The 26,562-nt window shown below is 44.4% G+C and overlaps 1 protein-coding gene across 2 annotated transcripts in view; it reads right to left on the bottom strand.

Moving 5' to 3' along the window:
- Positions 1-26,562, bottom strand: part of ATG2B (autophagy related 2B) — an 860,766-nt gene that overhangs the window by 707,145 nt on the left and 127,059 nt on the right. For both annotated transcript variants that reach the window (XM_069208269.1, XM_069208268.1), the window contains exons 10-12: positions 26,268-26,379; positions 12,711-12,972; positions 3,131-3,281 (exon numbers count right to left, since the gene is read on the bottom strand). In XM_069208269.1, coding sequence (XP_069064370.1) covers positions 3,131-3,281; positions 12,711-12,972; positions 26,268-26,379 — 525 coding nt within the window. The remainder of the gene's footprint in view (positions 1-3,130; positions 3,282-12,710; positions 12,973-26,267; positions 26,380-26,562) is intronic.

Raw genomic sequence — 26,562 nt, forward strand, 5'->3', positions numbered from 1 at the left:
GGAAGATAAGGTGTTTTGAATTGTGGTGAAATGGCAGACATTAGCTCATGAGGCATTTTGCTGCCTACAAAACTACTTGGCATAAGTGATTCAAGCACAACTGCTTTACCTTGCATGATACAGTAAAAAGTAGATTGCATTGTGAATGGGTACTACCATAGAAACTCTAACACCACCTACTAGCACAAGTAGCAATTTAGTGTGCATGTATCTAAAAAAAAATAAGTCAATATTAATTGATAATGCTTGTGTGCCTAAATCAGAACAGCCTGGTACACAGACTGTTGGCTTAAAATACTAAACCTTGGTATTCATCAAAATTATATTGCAAATATTGTAAGGTAAAGGTAGATTTTGAATCAAATGAAATTAGTTATTTTTTACCTAGAACTAATATATAAAATGCTAATGCACACCAGCTCATCAAATTAAATGTTCATTAAGTACTTCAATAATTAAAATATATTAATTCAATTGGTACATGTTATTTGTTAAACAAAATTAAAAACAATCTCACCCTCGATGGCATGTTAATATTTAATTCATAATTAGTAAACATAAGTAAAAGTTATGTTTTTAATACATTTCAAATTATCTAACATCTTGATTAAAAATTAGTTTTTTTTTTTAATTATAAGATTTCAATGAAATAGCAATATAACTTACACAAACAGCATATATACATTTATTTATTTATCTGAAAAGTCTAAATAATTTAATTATTTTAACATTATATACTATGGGGTGTTATTTTACGTCCTTATTATGTTCTTGATAGAGTGTAGCAGTACCTTTGAGTAGAAATGTGTGGTACTAGAAGCACTTAAAGGTTGCGATGGAGTAAATTTGTGACAGTTTTGTGGCTTTTTGGGCTGCACTTAACTTTAGACGTGTAGTTTTGAACAGCAATGGTCTTATTCTTTTGTGGATGGATGTCTATATTAGCAAGTCTCTCGCTAAACCCCTTTTGTTTTGTAGTTGTTATTCCCTATTTTCTAGGCTCTCCCCTTATCCTTCCAACAATTACTGGTGAATAGTAAACTTACATGTGTTGATATCTCCCCACAGAACAGATAGGAGAGATAGATGTGGCTATTTCAAGCAAAACGTCTGTGAACTGCATTTTGTAGTAAACAGTACTACTGTAATACACATTTGCGTAAAAAATAAAGCAGTTGGTAAACCAGACTCTGTGCAACATATAACATTTGTATAGTCAAAGTTCAAAAATATTTCTAACTAGGCTATCCTGTTTTAGATTTTAAACTCTAATAAATGATAGATTCCCCATTAAAAAGTTGAGGAGCCTTCATCTGTGTAAACATATAAACACTGATAAATACTGCCACTATCACAAACTAATATGCAACTCAAAGAAGGGATATTGAGAGAGGATGAGCCGTTTTATTTCTTCCTTAAGGGGCCAGAACAACATAACATTGTTATGCAAGGTAGCATTCAGAAAAATTGAAGATTATTCTGCTAGTGCTTTCTTGTTTAGGGATGGCACTAAAATATTGTTTCTACTTCCATTTGTCAACTCCAATTATGTGTGCTCGGATTAAAGGTGTGGGTTTTAGAAGCACTGTTTAGGTCTGATCGAATTATTTCTATACCCTGTAGAGAATCTAGAAATATTAAAATCATATTTGATTGTTTAGCAGTGTTTAATTATTTCACTGAATAGTGAGACGGCTGGCTCATACGAATCTTTGTCAATATGTACTATAATCTTTACCCACAGACACTGAATGTGTAAAAACCCTTTGATACATCAGCCCCTTTTTCCAACAAATCAGTATTGACAGCAGGTGAACCACCAAGCACCACAGGCATTAAAAATTTGGGATGGAAGGTGACTTGACAAGTACATATGAAAAGAGTGCTGTCACCATACACGCAAGATAGTGGTTGAAGAAGACTTTCCACATACCAATACAATTTGTAGCTGCAAGGTGCATCATTATTATGTCTGATAGCTTCAGCTATTTCAGGCTTTTTACCCAACTACATTTTACTGATGGGTTTCTGAGCCCACAGTTTCAATGTTAACAGCAACATATCAATTGCCAGAATACAATGTAATGTCTGTGAAAAGATTAGGACTGACTTAAAGTTAGACATTTGCCATTGGGGCATTTGGAAGCTATGGATGTCTACACAACAGCAGCAACCCCTTTATACAGTGAGGCAAAGAGTGAAGAAAAACAGTGGAAAGCATTCTTAAAGCGTTAGGTTTCAGGTGCTTTAGAATGCAGAGCTAAACATTCATCTGGTGTGATTTAAACTTTTAAAGGTTTCAAAAGGTACTATGCTGTTGACAGAGTAGACCACCCATACATTGGCATTATATTCAGCAAGGAGTAGGTAAATGACTCCAAACTGTAACGATGGATTTGTTTATGTATACAGATGAGCGCAAGAGGTAACAAGCTATGAGAGAGAGTAATGAGATATGTTTGTGAGTGAGTGTGAAATACAAATACTTCCTATGCTTAGAACACTGTAACCTATGTCCACTGGACACACTGGCAATGGGAAGAGACTACATAGCCTGCATTACATCAACTTTAAATTAAATACGTGCTTTACAACAATCACTGCATAAAAGCAACATGTTTTGTCAACAGCGGAAAATACCTTTCTGTCTATTTTGGGAGTTAAGAGGCTGAATAAATACTGATAAGCACTTGTGCCACTGAAATCCACAAAAATAAACACTGAAAACAAGATAGCCTAGTTATAAATGCATCTTCCAAGTATGTGCATACATTGTTAATCTTAACAAGGGGTCTATAAATGTCTTTACAAAGTATACCTTAACAGCTAACAGTTTTAAAAAGTATAAGGTTTAAATCTCACTCATGGACAGACTAACCTTGGTCTTTACAAACATAAAACCAGTTTGAGATGTCTAAACTTTATTTAAGTAAAGGTTGCCTAATGAAAATTTAAGAGATTCCCTTCAACAAAAATATTAATCTGTCATAGAATAAACATAGCAAAACCTGCCATTAGATTGTAAACAATTTTGATCTGTTGCCACCATTTTAGTAAACCAGCCCTTTCAAAAGGACTTTGATAACCAAATACATCAACTGCATGTTGACAGGCCTTCATCTCCTTTTACCTCTGTGTACTGAGCAGGAATGGAATGTGATTCAGTGGGAAACAAGCATTCCAATAGTTCCATTTGTCCAATAGCTAGATCTGTACTGAAGCACCGAGAGCTCGACTTTTGTCTTTGTTCATGAGATAATTTGATTTCAGCACCCATAAACCTATAAAAGAGAAATTCAGTGATTGAGAAATACAATCAAAATAAAGTTCACACAAATCACAAACTTGTTACACACATGCACTAAGCCTTATATAAATGTATGTGCACATATGGCCTTACTTAATAAAAAACAGTTACACAAACCTTCAATAGGAGTGACTGCAACCTGCAAAATTACCTTAAAGATAACGTAATCTAATGTACAAGTTGCACTTTAAAAGAACATTTCAGGAGTCATGGCTGAACCTCAAAAGCTCCTTAGTAATTTGAGGTCAGAGTGACAACATTATAATAAATTTTTGCATAAAATAATTTTATTAGCAGGGATCTCAATAACCTGGTGCCATGTCTTTACTGTTCACTATTCCCTAACCTCCATATTGCCATTTTCCAAATGTTAACTGTCACCTACACACACACACATCATACTACATACAAAACAAATGAATTTAAAATCTGCCTCTTCAACTAAGTGGGAATCCAAAGACTGAGGACCTAAACAGCAACGCCTCCTATACCTCATGCAATTTACTCCTTTTGGTGTAAACTTAGGACATAAGGTATTTCAAAGATCTGATCAGCTACTTTTCTTTTGCCTCATGCAATTTACTCTGGGTGTACACTTAGGATTGTTCAGACGCAGCCCAAACTTGCAGTTATTGTCTCGATTGACACTGGCCTTATACCAACGCTTTCTTGCGCATGCAAACTTTCTGACATAAAAGGGACTGCCACTTGTGCAGAATGAGATTCCAGCATGATTATATGTCCTAGAAATGCTAATAATAGGGACAGTGTTTTAATGAACAAGTTACTTACCTTCGGTAATTCTTTATCTGGTAGAGACCGCAGATTCCGTCCCTTAGAATTGATCTCCAGGAGTCAGACTGGATCTGGAAATTTTTGTCAGTATCCCTGCGCACCGGCAGGTGGCATCATTCGGCTCACAGTGGCCTTGTCGACCATGCCGGAAGTGACATGCGTAGTGCCTACATAGGTGCCACTCCAGCTAACTGATGTCAGTCTCTTTACGTGACTTTTATCGCCAGGAGCACAGAGCTACAAAAAACACTGACCACTGGTGTGGAAAACTAGGGCTCTGAAAGGAGAAAAAACCTTTCCTTAGATATCCGTTCGCAGAGCAGGGAGGATTGGTGGGTCAGTAAGGAATCTGTGGCTAGATAGAATCCCTACCAGATAAGCCATTAATGAAGGTAAATAACATGTCCTTCTGACAGTGAATTATAGCCACAGATTCCTCACCTTAGACTAGATTTCCAGGCAATAGCTCCCCGAAGGTGGGTCTGCAAAAATATTTCACACAAAATAGTCCTACAGGACTGAATGAGTAAAGCACCTGTCCTGACAGACCTAACTGTCCAGGCAGGAGTGTTTTGTGAACGTGTGCAAAGGGGGCCCCGTTGCACCTTGGCAGATGCCAGGTCTGGAACTCTGTGTGCTAATGCAGTGGTCACTGCCTTGGCTTCGGTGGAATGAGTATGCAAACCTCAGGGGGATTCTTCTTGGTTAACATGCAGCAGATCTCAATGCACAGTGTGATCAATTGAGAAACAGTCCATTTCTGCATGGCCTTTCCCTTTTTCTCTTTACCATACCGCACGAAGAGTTGGTTGCCCACCCGGAAATCTCTCATGAGGTCAAGGCAGAATGACATCGCTCTTTTTGGGTCCAGCTTGTGATTTCAATCCTCTAGGAAAGCGCTGCATTTTGACATGGTCACCCCCATTTTTTGCCTGGTATTTGATGAAATTTTGACTGAAAGTGGACTTGGTTTCCTGCTAACCAGGTCCCCAGTGCCAGATCTCTTTCCTTAAAACTCTGCAATTGGTCCCCAATTGCCATACCTTTGGCACCCTGGTTAGTCCCCAGTAAATGGTACTTGTGGTTCCTAGGGCATGGGTACCAAAAACGGTTCCCAAGAGCTGCAGCATGTATTGTGCCACCCTCATGGACTCCTCCCCTAGTACATGCCGACTGCCATTGCGGGATGCTTGCCTTGGTGCGTCTAAAAGTGAAAACACAACATGGCATACAGACTGTATGCCATGCAACCTAACACTGCAAGCAATCTATCTAAGTCAACCCCACAGCAGGTCTTACAGCCCTAAGGTATGGCGCATTCTATTACATGTAAGCACATATCCGCAAAGCAGATATGCCCCTGCTCTGTCTTTGTCGATTCTCAGACATAGTGAGTGAACAGGGAAGCCACGTTAAGAACATGTACTGGACACTGGTCAGTACAAGTTCCCCAGCTACATGATGGCTTCACTGAAGATAGGGATGTCTGGTATCAAACATCTCATATTAATAAACCCTCACTGATGCCAGAGATGGATTTATTAATACTTGAACCCAGAGGGCACCTTTCAGGTGCCCCCTGAAAAACCTATCACTACCCGTTTGCTGGCTGACTAGTTCTAAATAGCCTGGCACCAGACACGTTTCTGCCCCCGATGGGTGAGAGCCTTTGCTATCAGGCAGACAGAAACAAAGCCTGTCTGGCAGGGATATTAGCACACCCCTCCCAATAGGATGACCTGTGAATCTGCATTCCAAGGCAGGGTGCTTCAAAGAAGCTCACCGCCTCTGATATGTGGATCTGGCTACCCTCAAACGAGAGAATGCCGACCCTCCTGCCCCAGGGCCCATTTGGCACATGGACAGGCATAAAAATTAGCAGTCAGGGAGGCGTGCCCACCTCTCAAGTCAGACCTACCCCTAATGTGAACTGCTTGATGTGGACACAACGTTTTGAAAGTCTACCATCTTGGTGATGGCAAAACTAGGAACTCTGGGACAGGGTTATGCCCACTTCCTACAGGAAGTGTGTAGGAAGTTGGCTCTATATATACTATTTCAAAGTAAGAAATAGTGTGCACAGAGTCCAAGGGTTCCCCTTAGAGGTAAGATAGTGGCAAAATGTAATAATTTGAATGCTCTGTTTTGTGATAGTGTGGTCGAGCAGTAGGCTTATCAGAGGGTAGTATTAAGCATTTGTTGTACACACACAGGCAATAAATGAGGAGCACACACTCAAAGACTTAACTCCAGGCCAATAGTTTTTATATAGAAAAATATGTTTTCTTAATTTATTTTTAGAACCACAAGTTCAATATTTGAAGTAAATACATAAAATGCAAGGTACTCCACACAGGTAAGTTAGGAACTTTGAATTAGAGCAATAACATATACAGTTTTTGTTACAATGGCAATAAACTATTTTAAAAGTAGACACAGCAAAAATCAACAGTTCCTGGGGAGGTAAGTATTGGTTAGATTGTGAGGTAAGTAAGACAGTTACAAGTTTCAGTTCCTGGGCAAAGGCAGCCCACCGTTGGGGGTTCAAGGCAACCCCAAAGTTACCACACCAGCAGCCCAGGGCCAGTCCGGTGCAGAGGTCAAAGAGGTGCCCAAAACACATAGGTCCTATGGAGAACAGGGGTGCTCCAGTTCCAGTCTGCCAGCAGGTAAGTACCCGCATCCCCATCGGGCAGCCCAGGGGGGTTTTGTACAGCACTGGGGGGGGGGGCACACGTAAGCACACAAAACACACCCTCAGCGGCACAGGGGCAGCCGGGTGCATTGTGCAAAGCAGGTGTCAGGTTTTGTGTAGGTTTCAATGGAGGGACCCGGGGGTCACTCTAGCGGTGCAGGCAGGCACAGGGGGGGCTTCTCAGGCCAACCACCACCTGGGCTAGGCAGAGGGTCACCTGGGGGTCACTCCTGCAATGACGTTCAGTTCCTTCAGGTCCTGGGGACTGCGGTTGCAGTGCTTGGTCCAGACGTCTGGTCCCTTGTTACAGGCAGTCGCAGTCAGGGGGAGCCTCTGGATTCTCTCTGCAGGCGTGTCTGTGGGGGTCCAGGGGGGTTGTCTCGGGCTACTCACGGGGTCGCAGTAGCGGGGGAGTCCACCCTGTGGTGTTGGTTCTCTGGATCTCGAGCCAGGGACGTCAGGCACAGAGTGTGAAGTCTCACGCTTCCGGCGGGAAGAGTGAGGTCTTACAGGTTGCAGAAAAGTTGCAAGTTTGTTGCAGGTTGTTGAGCAGAGCCGCTGCTCACTGTAGTTTCTTGGTCCTGGGGGTCAGGGCAGTCGTCTGAGGCTTTAGAGGTCGCTGGTCCCTGCGGGAGGGCTGGGGCCAAAGCAGTTGTCGTCTTCTGTCATCTCTGCAGGCTTGTAGGTCAGCAGTCCTTCTTTAGTTCAGGTTGCAGGAATCTGCTTTTCTGGGTTCTAGGGTGCCCCTAAATACTAGATTTAGGGGTGTGTTTAGGTCTGGGAGGGCAGTAGCCAATGGCTACTGTCCTGGAGTGTGGCTACACCCTCTTTGTGCCTCCTCCCTGTGGGGAGGGGGGAACATCCCTAATCCTATTGGGGAATCCTCCAAAACTAAGATGGAGGATTTCTAAAGGCAGGGGTCACCTCAGCTCAGGGCACCTTAGGGGCTGTCCTGACTGGTGGGTGACTCCTCCTTGTTTTTCTAATGATCTCCTCCAGCCTTGCCGTCAAAAGTGGGGGCTGGAGTGGTGGGCATCTCCACTAGCTGGGATGCCCTGGGGCCTTTGAGGCTCACCACGAGGTGTTACAGTACCTGCAGGGGGAGGTGTGATGCACCTCCACCCAGTGCAGGCTTTGTTCCAGGCCACAGAGTGACAATGTCACTCTCCCCATGTTGCCAGCAACTCGTCTGGTTGTGGCAGGCTGGCAGAAACTGATCAGCCCCACACTAGATGTCGGATTGGTATTCAGGGGGCATCTCTAAGGTGCACTCTGGGTGCATGTTACAATAAATTCCACACTGGCATCAGTGTGCATTTATTGTGCTGAGAAGTTTGATACCAAACTTCCCAGATTCCAGTGTAGCCATTATGGAACTGTGGAGTTCGTGTCTGACACACTCCCAGACCATATACTCTTATGGCTACCCTGCACTTATAATGTCTAAGGGTTTGCTTGGACACTGTAGGGGCATAGTGCTCATGCACATATGCCCTCACCTGTGGTATAGTGCACCCTGCCTTAGGGCTGTAAAGCCTGCTAGAGGGATGACTTACCTATGCCACAGGCAGTGTGATGTTGGCATGGCACTCTGAGGGGAGTGCCATGTCGACTTAGTCATTTTCTCCCCACCAGCACACACAAGATGTGAGGCAGTGTGCATGTGCTGAGTGAGGGGACCCCAGGGTGGCATACGACATGCTGCAGCCCTTAGAGACCTTCCCTGGCATCAGGGCCCTTGGTACCAGGGGTACCAGTTACAAGGGGCTTATCTGAGTGCCAAGGCTGTGCCAATTGTGGAAGCAAAAGTACAGTTTAGGGAAAGAACACTGATGCTGGGGCCTGGTTAGCAGGATCCCAGTACACTTTCAATCAAAACTGAGCATCAGCAAAGGCAAAAAGTCAGGGGGTAACCATGCCAAAGAGGCGTTCCCTTACAAAGTGGTCATATGGGGGTGTAGTGACCCTGGAGTAAGTAGACCACTGGCTACTACCCTGCACTCCCCAAAATGCCCCTAAATTCACTATTTAGGGGAGCCCCGGGCACCAGGAATCCGATCCTGCTGAGCTGAAGAAGGACACTCCAGAGACGCAAAAGGCAAGAACTGAAGACCAGTGACAAACTTGGTGCAAAACCCTGCAAGCCTGTCTGCTGACTTGACACTCGTGAGATAGAATCCTTGTCCTCCAACTGCTGAAACTTCCAAAAGCCCGGGAAGACTGCCAGCCTTCAACCCAGCACAAGGAACTCCCGTGAAACAGATGAGCTGTTTCACTGCACCTTTGCAAGCACCAAAGAAACACTGAAGCGGACTTTGGACTGCCAAAAACCGACGTCACACAGCACCACTGCACCCCTGCCCCCTAGCCCAAGTTGAAGTGGGCCAACAGTGCAAGCTTGGTCCCCAGCATCTCCAAAGACAAAGTCCATCATGGGTTTCCCCACTCTCCCCACTGAGACATGCAGCCTCTTTGTGCAGGCCCCCCTTCAACCGCAACCACCTCCGGTGATGGCAACCCCATGGTCCACTGCACCTCTGCATCTGGACCTCGGACTGAAGTGAAGAGGACTACTGGTGTCTCTGCGTCCCCCAGGCTTGTGATACTTGAACCCACTTTTTGGTTCATCTGGACTGTCCTCCAGTCTACGCCTGCAGCATGTTTCTGTAGGGCCCCTCCACCGCAACCGCCACCAGTGACGGACACCCAAAGGAGGCTTGGATGGCAAAGCCTGAAGCTCACTAACCCTCAGTGCAGATGTTATTGCCACACGGAAGGATATCTTGATGGTCAAGAGCCTGAGAAGATAGTTGTGCAATGCCGGTAGGACTAGATTTAGATCCCACTGAGGCATGATGAAGGGTGAATGCAAATTTTTCCAAACACATTTTGGAAATTTTGGAAACCTTTTAGGAACCTATTCACAACATGGGATATGAAGAAGGGTGGCTAAACCGACAACCACAGAAAGGCTGAAATGGCAGAAGGATAACCCTTTAGGGTGCCTAAAGTAGAGTCCTGCTGGGCAGGGGAAAGGATAAGGAAAAGAGCCTGAGAGAGGGGAGCAGAAAGAGGGTCAACCTGTTTCTCTGAACACCATGCCACAAACTTGCCCCAACAGCAGGCATCTACTGCGTTGGTGGAGGGACGCCTGGCGGCCATGATAACATTGCAGACTTCGGGTGGAAGGTCGAAAGCTGTCAACTGCCGCTGCTCAATCGCCACGCATGAAGGTGGAGTGTTGACAGGTTCGGGTGGAGAACTCTCCACTGCAACAGAAGATCCTCCAAAAGGGGCGGCCTTAACAAAAAACAAATGGCCATGCTCAACAGCTCGGGATACCAAACACTCTGAGCCTAGTCCAGAGCCACAAGGGTGACTTGGGCCCAGTCGTTCCTGATCTTGAGAACTCTAGGCAGAAGTGGTATGGGTGTAAAGGTGTATAGGAGCCCTGAGCTACATTCAAGATGAAAAGCATCTTCGAGTGAGAGCCACTTTGGAAGCTCCAGTGTGCAAAACTCCTAATATTGCGTGTTCTCTGTGGTGGCAAAAAGATCTAACGCAGCCTATCCCCACTAAAATTGCACCACCCTCAGATGAAAACGCCATTCATGATCTCCAAGGCATGTTCAGCTGTGTGCATCCGTCCTAGTGCTCAGAGAGCCTGCCAGGTGCTGAACCAACAAGGAAATGCCCCGACATTCCAGTCATTTCCAGATACGCAGGACCTCTTGACCAAGGGTTCATGACCCCTCTCACCCTATTTTTTGCAGTACCACATGCCGGTGGTGTTGTCTGTAAATGCCTGCACTAGCCTTCCCTTGACGGAGGGTAGAAAGGCTTTTAATTCAAGGTGTATCACTCAGAGCTCCAGAGCCTGATGCGGAGTCAGGATTCCCATGGAGAGCAGCCTGTCGCAAGTGGGTGCAATGGGTGAAGGTGAGGTCATAAAGTGGAGGGAGTAGCCCTTTTGGATAGTCTGAAGAACCCAGTAGCCGATGTTATGGCCCTCCAGTGGAACAGGTGATGGTGTATCTGCCTCCCACTTTCTTCCTATGATGGTAAGATTGCAAATTAAAGAGCTATGGAGGCTGGGGTTGCTTGGGGGGGGGGGGCAGGGGGAGTCTGTTCCAACCTCTGGCTAGGATTTACAAGGGAGGTGGAAGCTTGGACCACCAAGCTCTGTGGGGTAGGGTGTTGCATGAGGAAACTAGATTTCCCTGGAACCAGGCAGTGGAGGCAGGCAATCATCCTGTTCACCCTGTGTAGGGTTTGAACAAATCCATGAGGGATTCATTAAATGGGAGAAGCAGTTCTGAGGGAGGCACTCCCACATAAAGCATCTCTGTCAAGACGTTAACCTTGACTGCCACTGAGGAGATGCTAAGGTCAAGGATCTTGGCCGCCCTTTTCACTGCAATTGCAAAAGAGGCTCCCTTCTCCATTAACACAGTAGGAGGAAAGACCAGGCAAGTATCAGGAGAGGGTTCCATGCCACTGATGTCCGCCAAGTCCTCACACCAGTCCACGTTATGGTCTAGGGGCTGGTATTTTTCAGGGTCCAGCGACCCTGTCCCAATCATCTCCAGTCCCAACCTGTAATAAAAATGCGCAAACTGTGGCCTGGAAGGCATGGCTACAGTCAGCGCTGGAGATAGCATCGGACAATGCCCCTCCAGCTCCGCACTGGAAATTGGGATGAGAATGGGGATGGTGTCACTATGAGTGTCGGCATTGGGTCCGGCACTAGGGAGGTCGAGGTGGATGACCAGCACTGGTCCAGATCCATCCTTGGATCCAAGGGGTCTGAATGAACGGACAGCGGAAAAACAGTGGGAGCCCCTCACGAACCAGTGGGACCCTAAGGTGGCCAGCAGGACCTGGCGCCCAGCTATTAGACGCATGGGCTCAAAGAACTAACAAAGCTGGGTGGGAGTTGCTCCAAATCCAGGAAACTAGGGGAGGTACGGAGGTGGCCCAGGTGCAGGTTCAACCGACGAGCCAGGACTTGAATGATGACACTCCCTCTTCTCATCAGATGACTTCAACATACAGTGTAAAGTCAAAGCCCTCTTTGACTTCTTACTTTTCTTTTTCTTGTGTGACTTAGCCGAGGACGACTTTAAGTGAGACGAGAATCTTGTGCTCTGCAACTGATACCAGGACCTTCCTCTCGACCGAGATCGAGAATGTTGCGGCGTTGCACTTTAAGCAGCAAGGAGCTTGGGAGATCGCCACATCATGGCTTCAGGTGCATGGTGCGGCAGTCGACAGAGGTTTTCCTGTCAAAGTCATGCTCAAGGCACCAGAGGCAAACAAGGTGAGGGTCCATCACTGACATATGTTGGAGACTGGCACTGCAGGGCTTGAACATGGCCTTCCTCACTGACATCCTACCACACTAGGAGAAGAGCTCAAAGAAGACGTTGCCAAAAAGTGAGAAAAGGTCAGTTAAAAAATGACTAGGGTAGTTCTCTCCAGATCTGCGCTGAGGTTAGGAATCTGCGGCTAGAAGTCTCTATCAGATATGCTTCGCATAATAGAGATATTGCTTCATACTGTAAACGGTGTTGCAATAGACAGCTGTTAGCTGAAACTATCAATGCTATGAAAAGAATGGCCCACAAATGAGGGCACAATAAGCGTTTGCCCTTTGGCTGTTGTATGTGCTTGGAACCAGGCCAAGCCTTCAACAGGAACAAATCAAAAATAGGTCAGAAAAAATAGACATATAGGTTTATCTGAAAAAGACTACACCTACAGCATTAAAATAAACACATTTTCTTTTGTAATTAAAATCCAATAATGCATTTTCAATAAGAGACCATGAAATCTGAAAAATAAGGTGTTTGCAATGAATAGTGATAACTAATATGTTTCTCAGTTTGTCCACATGAGAAAATTAAATAGTACCTGAGGTGGTCATGAGCACAAGCTTCTGCCAACACTGTTCGGAAAGACAGGAAATCATCTGATGACAACTTAATAGGATCAACCTTTGCTATTTGGCTGAAGTAGTCCAAAGCCATTGGTGTTAGTGGGTTTAGGTTCAAGGAGGATTCAGGTGGTGAAAGAGGATCAATGTGAAGCACTGATAATGACAAAGTGCCAACTCCTAGTCTAAAAACAAGTTCTGGTCTAGATTCATCCAAAGAGATTGATCGTGACGGAAGAGCTAGAATATAAAAGAAAGTGGATCTCAGATTAAAATAGGGAGGGACTAAAACACAGATATTTAGTTCACAAAATAAACATTTAATAAACACTACAGATACTGGGCAAACATCTCTTTCATGTTTCTAAAAAAAGAGGCTTCTAGTCCCGATCTTGCACTGACTCCATGCTGTTACTCATAAACACAGATAAGTCTGGTATGCTAACATTACTAAATACTTTTTGTTTACTAAAACTGAATTAAGACAGACTCAAAAATGAACAAGTAGATCAATTTATATTTTTTTTAAAGTACCCCTTTCCTGTACATTATAAGAATGTTGCAAGGCACTGAGGAGTTCCATGACCACATGAAGGAACAAGGACAAAACATTTTGCTGCTTACATACCTAGCACCCAGTTTTTCTGAAGACCTAATCTTCATTGGGTCAACATAATTAAGTGAATTCTCTATTAGGATCCAGATAAAGTAGTTTCATCTCCTTGGTGGGACTGGGCAGAGGGAATAATATGGGAAGGGTGATGGATTGTCGCAGATGAGAAAGGGGTCATCACTTTAGGCAGGAAAAGTTGTTTAGTCCTCAAGACCAGTTTGTCTGGATAGAAGAACGTGAAGGCAGGGATAACACACAGTGCCTGCAACTCGCTGACATAGTGGCCACAAAAAAAAAAAACAGTTTTAAAAGTTAGCAATCTTAAGTGACAACTATGCTCGGAATCAAACAGGTCCAGAAAGTCAACACTAGAGATCAGATCTCACTGACACACCACAAAAGGATAAGGGAGAGAAACATATGCCAGTTCCTTCAAAAATTGGGCGGCAATCTGGGATTTGAACAAGGAAGGCTGACCAGGCTGACAGACAAATGCAGACACTGCAGCAATATAGCCTTTGACCATGCCCACTGCATACCTCTGTGGGCCTATTAAAGGAAGAGCAGAATGTCCTATAAATGTGCCTTCAGCAAGTCCAGCGTATGCTCTGTGACAAGGCAATTCCACAATCCATAACAGACAGATTTTGTGAAAGGGTGATGAACTGACAATATGACACTGACCACCTCCAGCAGCCGATGGAAGGTTGGGTGTCCCCACTCAGTCTCCAGACATGCCAGTGAAGGAACAGAGAACAAAGGTAGAGTTGCACGAGGTCGGAATACCTCACCCAACTTGGCTAGTCTGGAGACCATTGGAACGGCTTGGATCAGTCCTGGCACAGCTTCCGCAAGACCCAAGATATTAAGATTATGAAAGGAAACAGGTAATACAGTGTAAAACACCACCTCAAATGAAAACCGTCTCTCAGGGCTCCCTGCAAAGGGATATGGAAAGGCACAAAACTGTGGGCAGTGTGCATTGTCAAGAGTAGCTAAAAGGTTAACCTGAGGAAAGCTGTTATAAGCCACCTCTGGGTGGAAATGCCAATGGCAACAGGCAAGAGGACACCGACTCAGGTTGTTAGATCCAGTGTTCAGACAGCTTGCCAAACAGTTGGCAACCAGTCACATGTCATGCGTATGGGGCTTCCTGGCACAGAAGATGAGCGAAAGCAGCTTTTCAGGTGGTGGAGCACATTATGAGGAGGGCAAGGTGTTTGGCTAGTAAGCCCTTTTCTTGCCTCTGAAATAGTACCACTAAAAAAGTTTGTTCAGCTGCTTGGTGGCTGGGAGGGCTGTTACAGGTGATAGACAAACTCTCTCTTTGACAAAAGCCACAAAACCTGTGAAAATGTCTGTAGTCTCAGGCTGGGTATTTAAGTCCCAAAGATCAGGCGGTATCCCCCAGTGTCTTGAACCTCTCCATGTCAACTTTGTCTCCGAACAGACAAGCCCTAATAAAATACATATCTATTAGACTCACCTGTACATTGCTGTAAAATCCTGTAGATCTTGGCCATGTGTGCCTGCTCAGGGCTATGAAGAAGCCCCTGGCTTGGGCCACAGAATCCTGTGTCCAGGCCTGGCCTGAGAATTTGTCTTCAGTTGTCTTGTCCATCCCTCACTACTTTGGGGAAATGGTTCCTTAGGTGGTCCTGTAAACCCAGAACTACCATATTTGCTATGTCTCCTGCACTGAAGTAAACTGGTTTATGCAAGGAGGCACCAAATGTGCCCTTCAAAGCAGTCTGGTGGTGCTCAGGAGCAGCCTCGACAATAGCCCAACAACACCTATTTCTAAAGAAGAGGTGTTAACACCTCTTCTCTACAGGAAATCCTTTATTCAGCCTTCCCCTGCTCGAGTTAGGCTCAGCAGCAGGAGGGCAGAAGAGTATCTGGGGTCAGCAGCAGCACAGGCTGGCATACAGGCCCTGCAAGGCTGTACAGGCAGACATCGGGAATCCCCTAAGGAACTCCCATGCAACTAGCACTGGCATTGGTGAAGTTGCATAATTAAAACATGTTTGATACAAAAAATGACTAGGTTTGGTGAACCTATTATGTAGTTGGACATCTCGTATTGCCCAGTGTCCACTACATACCTTATGATGGCTTCCCCACACTTACAAAGCCCACAAAATGGAGTCTGGGGTTTGTAGGGGCACCTCTGCTCATGCAGGGGGTGCCCTCACACTTAGAACCATGCACCCTGCCCTTGGGCTGAAGGGCCTACCCTTAGGGGTGACTTATAGGGCCAGCGGAATAACCGTGATATAAGGTAAACCTCATATCTGGGGTAAAAGGTACGTGCACCATTTCACATAGGCTGCAATGGCAGGCCTGTGGTCACAGTTTGCATGGGCCCCCATGGGTGGCTCAATAAATGCTGCAACTATTGGGGACTCTTGGTGTACCAATGCCCTGGGTACCAAAGTATCATATACCAGGGACGTACATGGATGCACCAGCATGCCAATTGTGGGGTATAAAAGTTACTTATCAACTAAATTTAGGGGACTGTACACTGACACTAGGGTCCTGGTTAGCAGTATCCCAGTGTATTACAGTCTAAACACACTGACACCAGGCAAAAAGTGGGGGTAACCACGTCAGAAAGATGCTACTTTCCCACACAGAACATTTTCAAACATGATGAACTTGTCATTTTGGACTCTACTCATATTCATTCATTCGGTGACATAAGAAACACCATTTTAGCCTAGACCTATTTTGCGAGATTACGCATTGTGAAATAGGCTATATGCTTATTCACAACTGGATGTAGATGGAAATGCAATTTGTGTTCCATTATGGTTTCATGGCACATGTTACAGGAGCAACATAGTGTGCAGGTGTAAAGTACAGAGGATTTCAGAAAGATTGTGCACTAGGAAGATAGGGTACTGCTGTGGGGAGTGGGGGCAGTTCAACTGTTGCAGAACTTAAACACTTCACAGTAAAGACAGATTAATCTTGACTCAATATCTAGCAAGAAACATTCTGTGGCTTGCCTCACATTAGCAACTGCTAAAAGATACATTATTTTGCAAAATGCAAAAGGTTGTGATTGCCCACAGCTCACCATCAGCCACTTCGACAATGGAAAGATGGCAATTCAAATCAAGGATGCAAACATGCAATAGCTTAAAAAGTTAAAAACAACATAGGAAATGAATAGCAGTAAATGGATCATCCATTACAGAGGACTTTACTCCTCCTTAAAAACTTCCCTCCTTCCTCTCCAGCCATTCCTCATCCTCCCACCAAACCAACACCCAGCTATTTAAGCAGCTATTTGAGCAGCTCTTTTACTAAGGCTACAAAAAGGCCAAGTCCACAATACAAATTCCACTCTACTCATCCTAATAGAGAAACCACTAGCCTGCAGCCTAAAATTGAGACAGACAGTGAACATTCTCAAAATTTGCCATTTAGTATCATAAAATGTCAAACAGCTGATGACACCAAGCTCTGTACCAGAATTGTGCTAGTGCTACTCCTGCTAAAACCCCAAGGCACCTCTTCAACTCCTGCCTACAATACAGGTGGAACTCAGAACTCAGCACATTAGCACAAGGTGTACATACAATTCTCCTCATGTTTGACCATGATTATAACGTTAACAATCAACATACACTGGTGGTCAAATCAGTTATTATGATGATGGTGACTGGCAATGATTGTGAGAAAGGAAATTTGAATAAGGTTGATGTAAGAGGAAAAGGGGGTGAGGACTGACCTTATTATCCCAATTGTGTTACTCATACCTGAAAACTAGAATGTAAAGGTGTTTAAAGATAATACAGTAATGAGATGTTTGTCCTAAGATGGTCTTAAAGCGCTGTAATTGGCTTTGTGTGTTGATTATAGGAAAACATACAACATTAAAAGAAACAACAATCCAATCTCTCTCTCTTTCAATGAAAACATTCATTGTCCAGCTTCCAAAGTATGTTCCTTCTTCCGCTCCTGATTCTGGTTGCACCTGTTAACAGCCAGTTCCAATGAGAAAACCAGCTAAAACAGTAACCCCAACTAGTACTTTGAAAATAACGGATCCCATAATCAAGACCCCTTCACACATGACAAGTTTTCTAAAACATATATTAAGAATATTCTAAAGAATTGGTAACAACAGACCACATAAACATGTGCAGTGAAGTCAGACCTAATAATGAAATTAGCCCGAATAGGAAAACTAAAACAGTCGGTCATATGGAGTTGATATTCAAGTAGTTTAGTCTAACAAACAGCTACAAACGTTCACAGGATACAAATGACAACAACGACTGACTCAATTCCACCCAATGTGAATTAAAGAATGAATAATGGTTTGGATTGGATATTGCAAAGCTACAAGTGTGAAACTCCCAAGTGATTATAAGAGAAAGTCTGACTCTCACCAGAGTTAACATATAACTGAAGTAGAAACTTGCTCTCCTCACTAAGCAGCTGGAGCCCACAACAACCATACAAAAGTAACAAGAACAAGACATGTGAAAGCAGCTTATCACAAGAAACCACAAAAAAATTCCAGCTTGTTGGGACAGGAATAGCCCTGTAATAAATAGGTATTTACCACACCCCCAATGGCCGGCTGCATGTGAAACTAGTAACCTATTTGTTTGGCTATGGCATCACACGAATCTAGTGCACATGCAGAGGCCGAGGCCTGTCCCTCATAATATGAGATACAGAACTGATTCTGTAACCAGTGTTTGGGGTTGAGGGACAGACAAAAATAGTCCTATCGGATGCAAAGGACATCTGTCCATGCCTTAGGTAAGTCACAAAAAGTGGTGGAGGTAGCATACAGAGTTGTGCGAAACTTTAGTATGATCAGATCTTTTCTGCTCTATCAGGAGACAGCACGATTTGACTGCTTTTATGCAAATCTCTGCTTAAATGTGAACCCAAACCTAGTTCTGACATTCTGTGTGTGTCGAGTGAGTGAATGTGCAATGAGAGTGTAACATGAGACTGAATACTAGGACCAGTGAGATCCATTTTTCGATGGCCCCTGGTTTATAGTGGCACACGTTGCAGGGTTGATACTGCTTTCCCAGATAATGAAAGTTTAATGACTGCATTTCTGCGACTGATATGTGAAGACCAAGACACCAAAATGAGAGAGGATACAGACAGATCTAACCTTAGAAATTCAATGAGAACTATGATATCAAAGGGCACTTCTATTTGGTAGATGTTAGGGGTGAGGAGTGGGACTTAATTTTCAGTTACTCAAGTTGAGATGCTTCTAGGCATGGCCTACTTTTTCGTTTAACTCTGAAAAGTGCTTCAGGAAGGCTGATGAAAAGCAGGTGCAAAGATCTCTGACTTCAATGTGCCCTTGTTTTTGGTACTCTTGCTTGCAGACAGTATCACTGCTATCTGCTGAGAGAGCCATCACTGTATACAAAGGCTATGTCTGATTGGCAAACAAAAATGTAATGTGAAAGAAAACCAGCCCAAACCTCTTCTGAAACCTTAGACAGTGGGATCCAACCCACCTTACTTTGTTCCAGTTCAGAGTTCTTCTTGAACAAGGAACTAAGTGCTCTGCAGAGTACTCGGAAGACTTATTTGTGACCAGTGTTGGTGTCTGCACTAAAGCCCGTCTCTCAGAGGTGTCAGGAGGAGCCAAGAGTCTAACAAGAATCTAGAAACCTGTCAGTCTGCCAAGAGAGAGAAGGGGAGTGCCTAGCCCTGAAGGAAGAGCGACTGTCCAGGAAGAGTAGGCCAGTGTGTTCTTGTCATAAGGAACAAACAAAGGAGGCAGACTAGCAAAAGAGAAAAGTCATGAGCAACTCGTTATAAAGAAGTCTGCCAATCTCGCTGATGCTTTTCTGTTGTGAACTACTTCAAGAGAAACTGGTGCTGCCACTGCTAATGTTGGAATCTGAAATCTCTTGTCACCATTGATGAGGAAGTCCTAATTAGCCTCAAAGCCATGACTGCTGAAGACGTCCATGCCACTACTGAAGAGGAGTGCCGTCTTGTGAGCAGGTCATGTTGATTCCGCCCAGCAGTCAAGTTGCATGTGATGTAACCTTCACAAATCCCACATTGTAAAAGCAGGAGAGGGAACACTGAATGCACCTGCTTGTTCTAACAGAACTGTGCCTACAGTGAAGCAGGTAAAAGGGGGGCAGAATGAGTGGAATGGGACACTGAAAGAGCAGAAAATGTCTGCCATAAGAATATAAGAATTTGGTTGGGTGAACTTAAATTTGTCAAAGTTATTTGAATTTGTTTGCACATCTAGATAGTGGGGTACATCTGAGCTAACTGCACCTGTATGCATGTTGTATTTGTGTAGCCCAAAACTAGCCAAAAGACAGTGAAACTCTGTACATGGTCAAAGGCACATATACAGAAGCAGAAGTGAGCTATTACTGCATTGTGGTTTGTGGGTTACTGTTTTTGAAGAAGTGCATCTTCAACTTTGTCCTAAATTGGGTGTGTGTGGTGGGGGGAGGGGGGGGCGATGAGGGGATAGGTTGGGCCCTGACAGAAAAATGAATATTTTTCCAGAACATGTGTGCAAAAATGAAAAAAATCCTGCTGCCTTGTTTTTTCTTTTGTACGCTTCCTAGTCTCTAGTCTGAAGGTATCCTGACTCTGGTGTACTGAGAGACACTAGAGACTGTCACCCTGTCTGTAAGATAACCAGTGGTGCTGGTTCTAATGCACCTGAGCATAGTGAATGCCTAGACCGCTAAGATGCTCAGAGGGCTGTAGACAATAGGAAATTCCTTTAACAGAAGAGGGTGAAAAAAAGAGTGAGGTGCTTAACTGAATAGGATCACAACCGTGAAACTGAGAACCTAATTGTGCTGTGTAGTATGCAAACAAAAAGGCCAGGGCACACCCAAAGTCAATCTCCGTATAGTGGATCCAAGTAGTGAAGAAAAATAAATCAAAGTCCAAAGAACAGATGACACTGGACATTTATTGATAGGTGAAAAGTGTGGTCGATGTTCCAGTCACAGACCACATAAAGAACAAATCCAAACAGCCAACACGTGTTTCATCTCCTAGACTTTGTAAAGGCTGTGAAATAAATAAACAATATGTATATATGAGAGGATGGGACATTTACTACTCTAATATCCACAACCAATATACATGTAGAAAAAAGACCCAACCATCTAGCCCAGTGTAACTAGATAAATCATACGAACAAGAAATATTTTCTTGAGAAAGTGGAGAAATGATAGAAAAGTGTGACATAGTTTGAGGGATGTGTACCATGTGTGATCAAAAAGGCACACAGAGAAAAGTGCAATGTGTAATAGACCAGCATCTTCCACATTCAGCCCAGGTGACAGTGGTTAAGTCATTGATTATCTCTAGGTTGGACTATGCCAATGTTCTCTATTTGGATGTGCCAGCCTATCTGTTCAAACGATTATAAGTGATGCAGAACATTCCCAAATGCTCTGTGGTGTCCCCATTTCAAGAAAAACATAATTGGCTGCCAGTGCAGCAGCGCATAATCTTCAAAGCTTTGACAATGGTCCACCAAGCTTTCTACATCAAGTGGCCAAGCTACCTCAATGAGAGGGTGATGAATACCTTCCACTGCAACTACTTTGGTCCAGTAATCGCGGTCGCCGTGGAGGTTCTTACTTCATGGTCGTAGCTGCCAAGTTGTGGAATCAGCTTACCGCGCATATAAGGTCTATCACGGCGAAATACACAATTTAAAAAGTACTGAAAACATTTTTGTTCACGTAACGTCTTAGTTGCACCAACTTCTATGCCACTTTCAGTACCTTAAGCGGTGAGACACTTGATCCGAGTAGTTGTGCGCTATTTAGGCAAATCTCATTCATTCATTCAAAAAGCTGGACTGCTCAGAGCCAACAATGGAGCCATCACTTTAAATGATTTTTTCCTCTGTACAAACTAGGCAACACCTGGCAAAGAAGACTAACAGTAATATAAATTAGTTTTTAAAGAAAACTGTGCCCCTTTCTTTAGATGTACCTACGGATATGAGATTAGAATTAGTGTAGTTTTTGCGCTCAGAATGTTGGAATTCTCATAATGCCAGGCAACTGAGATGGAATTTTAGTGAAGAAAAATGTTTTCTATGGGCACTCACAATAGGAAACCAAATAGTTTGACAGAATCGTCTGATAACAGTAAAAACTTTTGGGGGGGTGGAGCTTGCTAAGCAACAAGATGGCCACAAGCTAATACAGCTACCACGGCCGCCACATGATCCTGTACAATCCTACAGCCCCATAACACATATGAACCCCCCAGAAGCATGAAATATGTCCGTGTTGTAACCGCAACACCACTGCTTGTGCAAACTGAAACGGGCCACGCAAAGAGAGGTGAGGCCTGAGGGTGGAACGAGCCGGCTGCGACGAGCACTGGTGAGGAGATCCGGGCTGACGAGGCATTGCTGAAGTCAGGAACAGGCAGCAACCACGGAATGAAGGGGTGGCGTACGCCAAAGACCCCCCCTGGTGGGAAAAGAGAGAGGACAGTGTCGGAGGAGGGAACCTGCCTGGACCGGCCACACATTGGTGGCTTGGGGGAGCTAGCAGGGTGGTGCCAGATTGAGGCGAGGCCGCTCCCACAGTGTGAAGGGGCGGCATGGCCCAGGACCCCCCCGACAGGAAAAGAGAGAAGAGAGCCGCATCGGAGAGGATCTACCTGGCCCAGCAGCACGCAGGCGGTGCGGTGGAGCCGATAAAGATGGAGGGGCAGCGTTGACCTGGTCGGCCAGCCCATGACAACTGGGCACCAAGGCAGTGGTGAGTGTCTGTGTGCCCCCCCCCACTTTGAGGATCGAGAGAACACGGACCAGGTGGTCCAGCTGCCAGTTGGGGGAGGGGAGTCTGAGACTGGCCTCCGGCTGGGAGCTGAGATTGCTGCCTTGAGGTGGGTACTCCCCCCTCTGAGGACTTCTCTGTGTGGGGGAGTTGTGTAAGGGAACTCGAGGGGGCGGGCGCCCGGTCCTGAGGTGCCCCGTTGCCCCTCTTTCACCAGATTTACCTGTGAATGTTAGAGTAGTACTGGCGGACTCTGCCTCGGGTGAACCCGACTGAGTGCTGCGCAGGCTAACTCGAGTTCCGGACTGGTGACTATGCCAGTGCTGTGGGGGCCAGTAGGTCCGCGCCTCCATACAGTTGAGAGCACTTCACTCCCATCGTTTACAGGATGGGCAAGGCAGACAAAGTGCAGGCGAAGTTGCAATTCAAAGCCCACAAGACCCCCAAGAGCCGAGATGGGCGTAGAGAAGATGCAAGCACAGCTTCAAAGGACCAGGATTCAGACGCTGAACCAGAGCTACGCCATATCTTTGCAGCCATGCATAACAGCCTGGCCACGACTGACGGCAAAATCTACTCGCTATCCTGCAGGATGGACAGGATGATTGAACAGTTCAATAAACAGGTAAAGCGTGTGGATGAGGCAAAACAGAGAATCTCAGCAGTAGAAGATGGCTACAATGTGATATCCTAAACACAAACAGAAATAGACAAGACCGTGACTGCGCTACGGGAAAAGGTTGAGGATTTAGAAGCCCGCTCTTGTGGAAGTAACATATGAGTGGTGGTTATAAGAGAATCAATGGTAATTGATAACATTGAACTCTTTATTGAAAAACTACTAATTACACTTTGAGGCCATAAGACTTTTCGTAGTGGAGCGTGCTCACCGCTGGCTGGTGTCCAAATCACCACCGGGAGCACTGCCTCGACCGGTGATAGCCAAACTATTGAACTATAGAGACTGTGAGGCGGCCCTCCAGTAGGTGCGGGAGCTCAAGACACTGCGGTATGAGGAGTCCGATATCTCTATACCCAGACTTCACACAGTAGGTGCAGTAGGCTCAGAGACTGTTTATACCAGCTAAACGTCAGTTACAAGAACTGCACTTGGAATATCGCATGCTCTAACCAGCCAAACCTAAGATCATGGTAGATGGTAAATCAATGCTTTTCACAGACCACAAGCAGTTGCAACAATTTCTCAAATGAAGAGAGACAGCTGGAGATAAACAGAATGCACGAACGCGGCCACCCCCTAGGGAGGCGCTTGCGCAAGAACAGATACACTGTGCACCTGGGCGCATGGCAGTAAGATCAGGTTTGGAACAGGTGGCAATTGGAACTAGAGACAGCTAGCTAAGTACAAACATTTGTTTAAAAAAAAAAAAAAACAGTTTCAAGGAAAATGGAAAACAGTTGGTGCAGCAGAGACTGAAAATGTTAAAGCATACTAGAGAACTGAAGTGAGAGCTATACAGGGAGTGCAGAATTATTAGGCAAATTAGTATTTTGACCACATCATCCTCTTTATGCATGTTGTCTTACTCCAAGCTGTATAGGCTCGAAAGCCTACTACCAATTAAGCATATTAGGTGATGTGCATCTCTGTAATGAGAAGGGGTGTGGTCTAATGACATCAACACCCTATATCAGGTGTGCATAATTATTAGGCAACTTAACAAAAAACAAATATATACCCATTTCAATTATTTATTATTACCAGTGAAACCAATATAACATCTCAACATTCACAAATATACATTTCTGACATTCAAAAACAAAACAAAAACAAATCAGTGACCAATATAGCCACCTTTCTTTGCAAGGACACTCAAAAGCCTGCCATCCATGGATTCTGTCAGTGTTTTGATCTGTTCACCATCAACATTGCGTGCAGCAGCAACCACAGCCTCCCAGACACTGTTCAGAGAGGTGTACTGTTTTCCCTCCTTGTAAATCTCACATTTGATGATGGACCACAGGTTCTCAATGGGGTTCAGATCAGGTGAACAAGGAGGCCATGTCATTAGATTTCCTTCTTTTATACCCTTTCTTGCCAGCCACGCTGTGGAGTACTTGGACGCGTGTGATGGAGCATTGTCCTGCATGAAAATCATGTTTTTCTTGAAGGATGCAGACTTCTTCCTGTACCACTGCTTGAAGAAGGTGTCTTCCAGGAACTGGCAGTAGGACTGGGAGTTGAGCTTGACTCCATCCTCAACCCGAAAAGGCCCCACAAGCTCATCTTTGATGATACCAGCCCAAACCAGTACTCCACCTCCACCTTGCTGGCGTCTGAGTCGGACTGGAGCTCTCTGCCCTTTACCAATCCAGCCACAGGCCCATCCATCTGGCCCATCAAGACTCACTCTCATTTCATCAGTCCATAAAACCTTAGAAAAATCAGTCTTGAGATATTTCTTGGCCCAGTCTTGACGTTTCAGCTTGTGTGTCTTGTTCAGTGGTGGTCGTCTTTCAGCCTTTCTTACCTTGGCCATGTCTCTGAGTATTGCACACCTTGTGCTTTTGGGCACTCCAGTGATGTTGCAGCTCTGAAATATGGCCAAACTGGTGGCAAGTGGCATCGTGGCAGCTGCACGCTTGACTTTTCTCAGTTCATGGGCAGTTATTTTGCGCCTTGGTTTTTCCACACGCTTCTTGCGACCCTGTTGACTATTTTGAATGAAACGCTTGATTGTTCGATGATCACGCTTCAGAAGCTTTGCAATTTTAAGAGTGCTGCATCCCTCTGCAAGATATCTCACTATTTTTGACTTTTCTGAGCCTGTCAAGTCCTTCTTTTGACCCATTTTGCCAAAGGAAAGGAAGTTGCCTAATAATTATGCACACCTGATATAGGGTGTTGATGTCATTAGACCACACCCCTTCTCATTACAGAGATGCACATCACCTAATATGCTTAATTGGTAGTAGGCTTTCGAGCCTATACAGCTTGGAGTAAGACAACATGCATAAAGAGGATGATGTGGTCAAAATACTCATTTGCCTAATAATTCTGCACTCCCTGTATATCTGATTAGACTACATTGGAGTAATACTAGCACAGTGGTTCGCGGGAATCTATTTGACTCAATTTGGGGCTCAAAATTATAATAGACAGCGACATTGAAGGGCAATTATGACACTACTTTATGGCAATATCTGGCCTTGTGTGTGTCCCACAGAAGTCGATGGTTCAAATTTAAGGAGAACCGGGAGGTATCAGGGTGGGAAATGTATTAATCAACATGCCAGTTGTGTGATTGCTTGTTGTGGTGGAGGAGGGTAATCGGCGGAGTGCTGACTGTTAATGGTGTTTGCTCCACACTTACAGAAGAAGAAAAAAATAGTCAAAACTTTTACCAGCACAAGTTTCCTACTTAAAAAATTAGAAGGCTACCTACATGTGAAGGGGGTATATAGCAGGCCCAAAACATCAACCATATCGAAGGACTGTAAGAAGACAGAGAAGTAGAGACATTGGCAGTGGTAGAAACCAGCACTATTTAGGCCTAAATTCAGCCAGCAAGCAAATAACCCTATCACTTCAAGTTTGTTTTGAAAACTAGGCACCCACAAGAATCTATGGTGATGTGCCCTCCAGGAACTTATCCACTTTCGTTTTTCAGAACGTCCAAATGAAACAGTAAGTGTTCAATTAAAGTTCCTATCTTGACAACTAACAACCCTCAATGGCAAATAAGATTTTGTTACAATGTTTTTTCTATGGTATCTGTATTATTATTGTATGCTAATCACCCACAAGGTTATCCAGGTGCTTGTGGTATAAGTGTGTGAGGCCCATTGTGGCTTACAATAACAAAGCAAGATGAATTCAACCTTTTATGGGTGTTGCAGAGAAAAGAAACTAATCAACTTCTTATCATAAACAGTATTTTAACAAGTTCAGTCATTCAATATTCAGTATACTCACTAGTAATATAATATATTAAGATTTTTCTTGAGAAAATTAGAAACTACAAGTGTGCTGCAAATGGAACAATGCAACACGTAATATCTCACATACAGTTATTGCATTTTAACAATGTAATTGGAACTTTAAGAAAGGACAGCACTAGCAAGCACTATGTTACAGCTAGATGTTAGCATAAATCTCCACTTACATGTTCTTCGTAATTGTGCATGGTGTAATCGGGAGGGTGCACATTTTAATCCTGTCACTGTGTGATCTTCTCGTTTATGATGATCCAAGAAATCTCCCCACGATGGTTGAGCCTAAAAAAACAATAAGCAGAGCTTACCATAAGTATGTTTTCAAAGTAATTACTCATGGACGTTGCAGGAGCGCCATGACAAAAATTAACTCTGTGTAGTTTAATAAGGTTTTAGTTGTAGGTGAATGATGATGAAATAAGTAAAAATAGGCCACTGAGTCAGACCTCAGTGGTGGGTGTTTGA

The sequence above is a fragment of the Pleurodeles waltl genome, chromosome 9 (genome assembly GCF_031143425.1).
Source record: "Pleurodeles waltl isolate 20211129_DDA chromosome 9, aPleWal1.hap1.20221129, whole genome shotgun sequence".
Lineage (NCBI taxonomy): Eukaryota > Metazoa > Chordata > Amphibia > Caudata > Salamandridae > Pleurodeles > Pleurodeles waltl.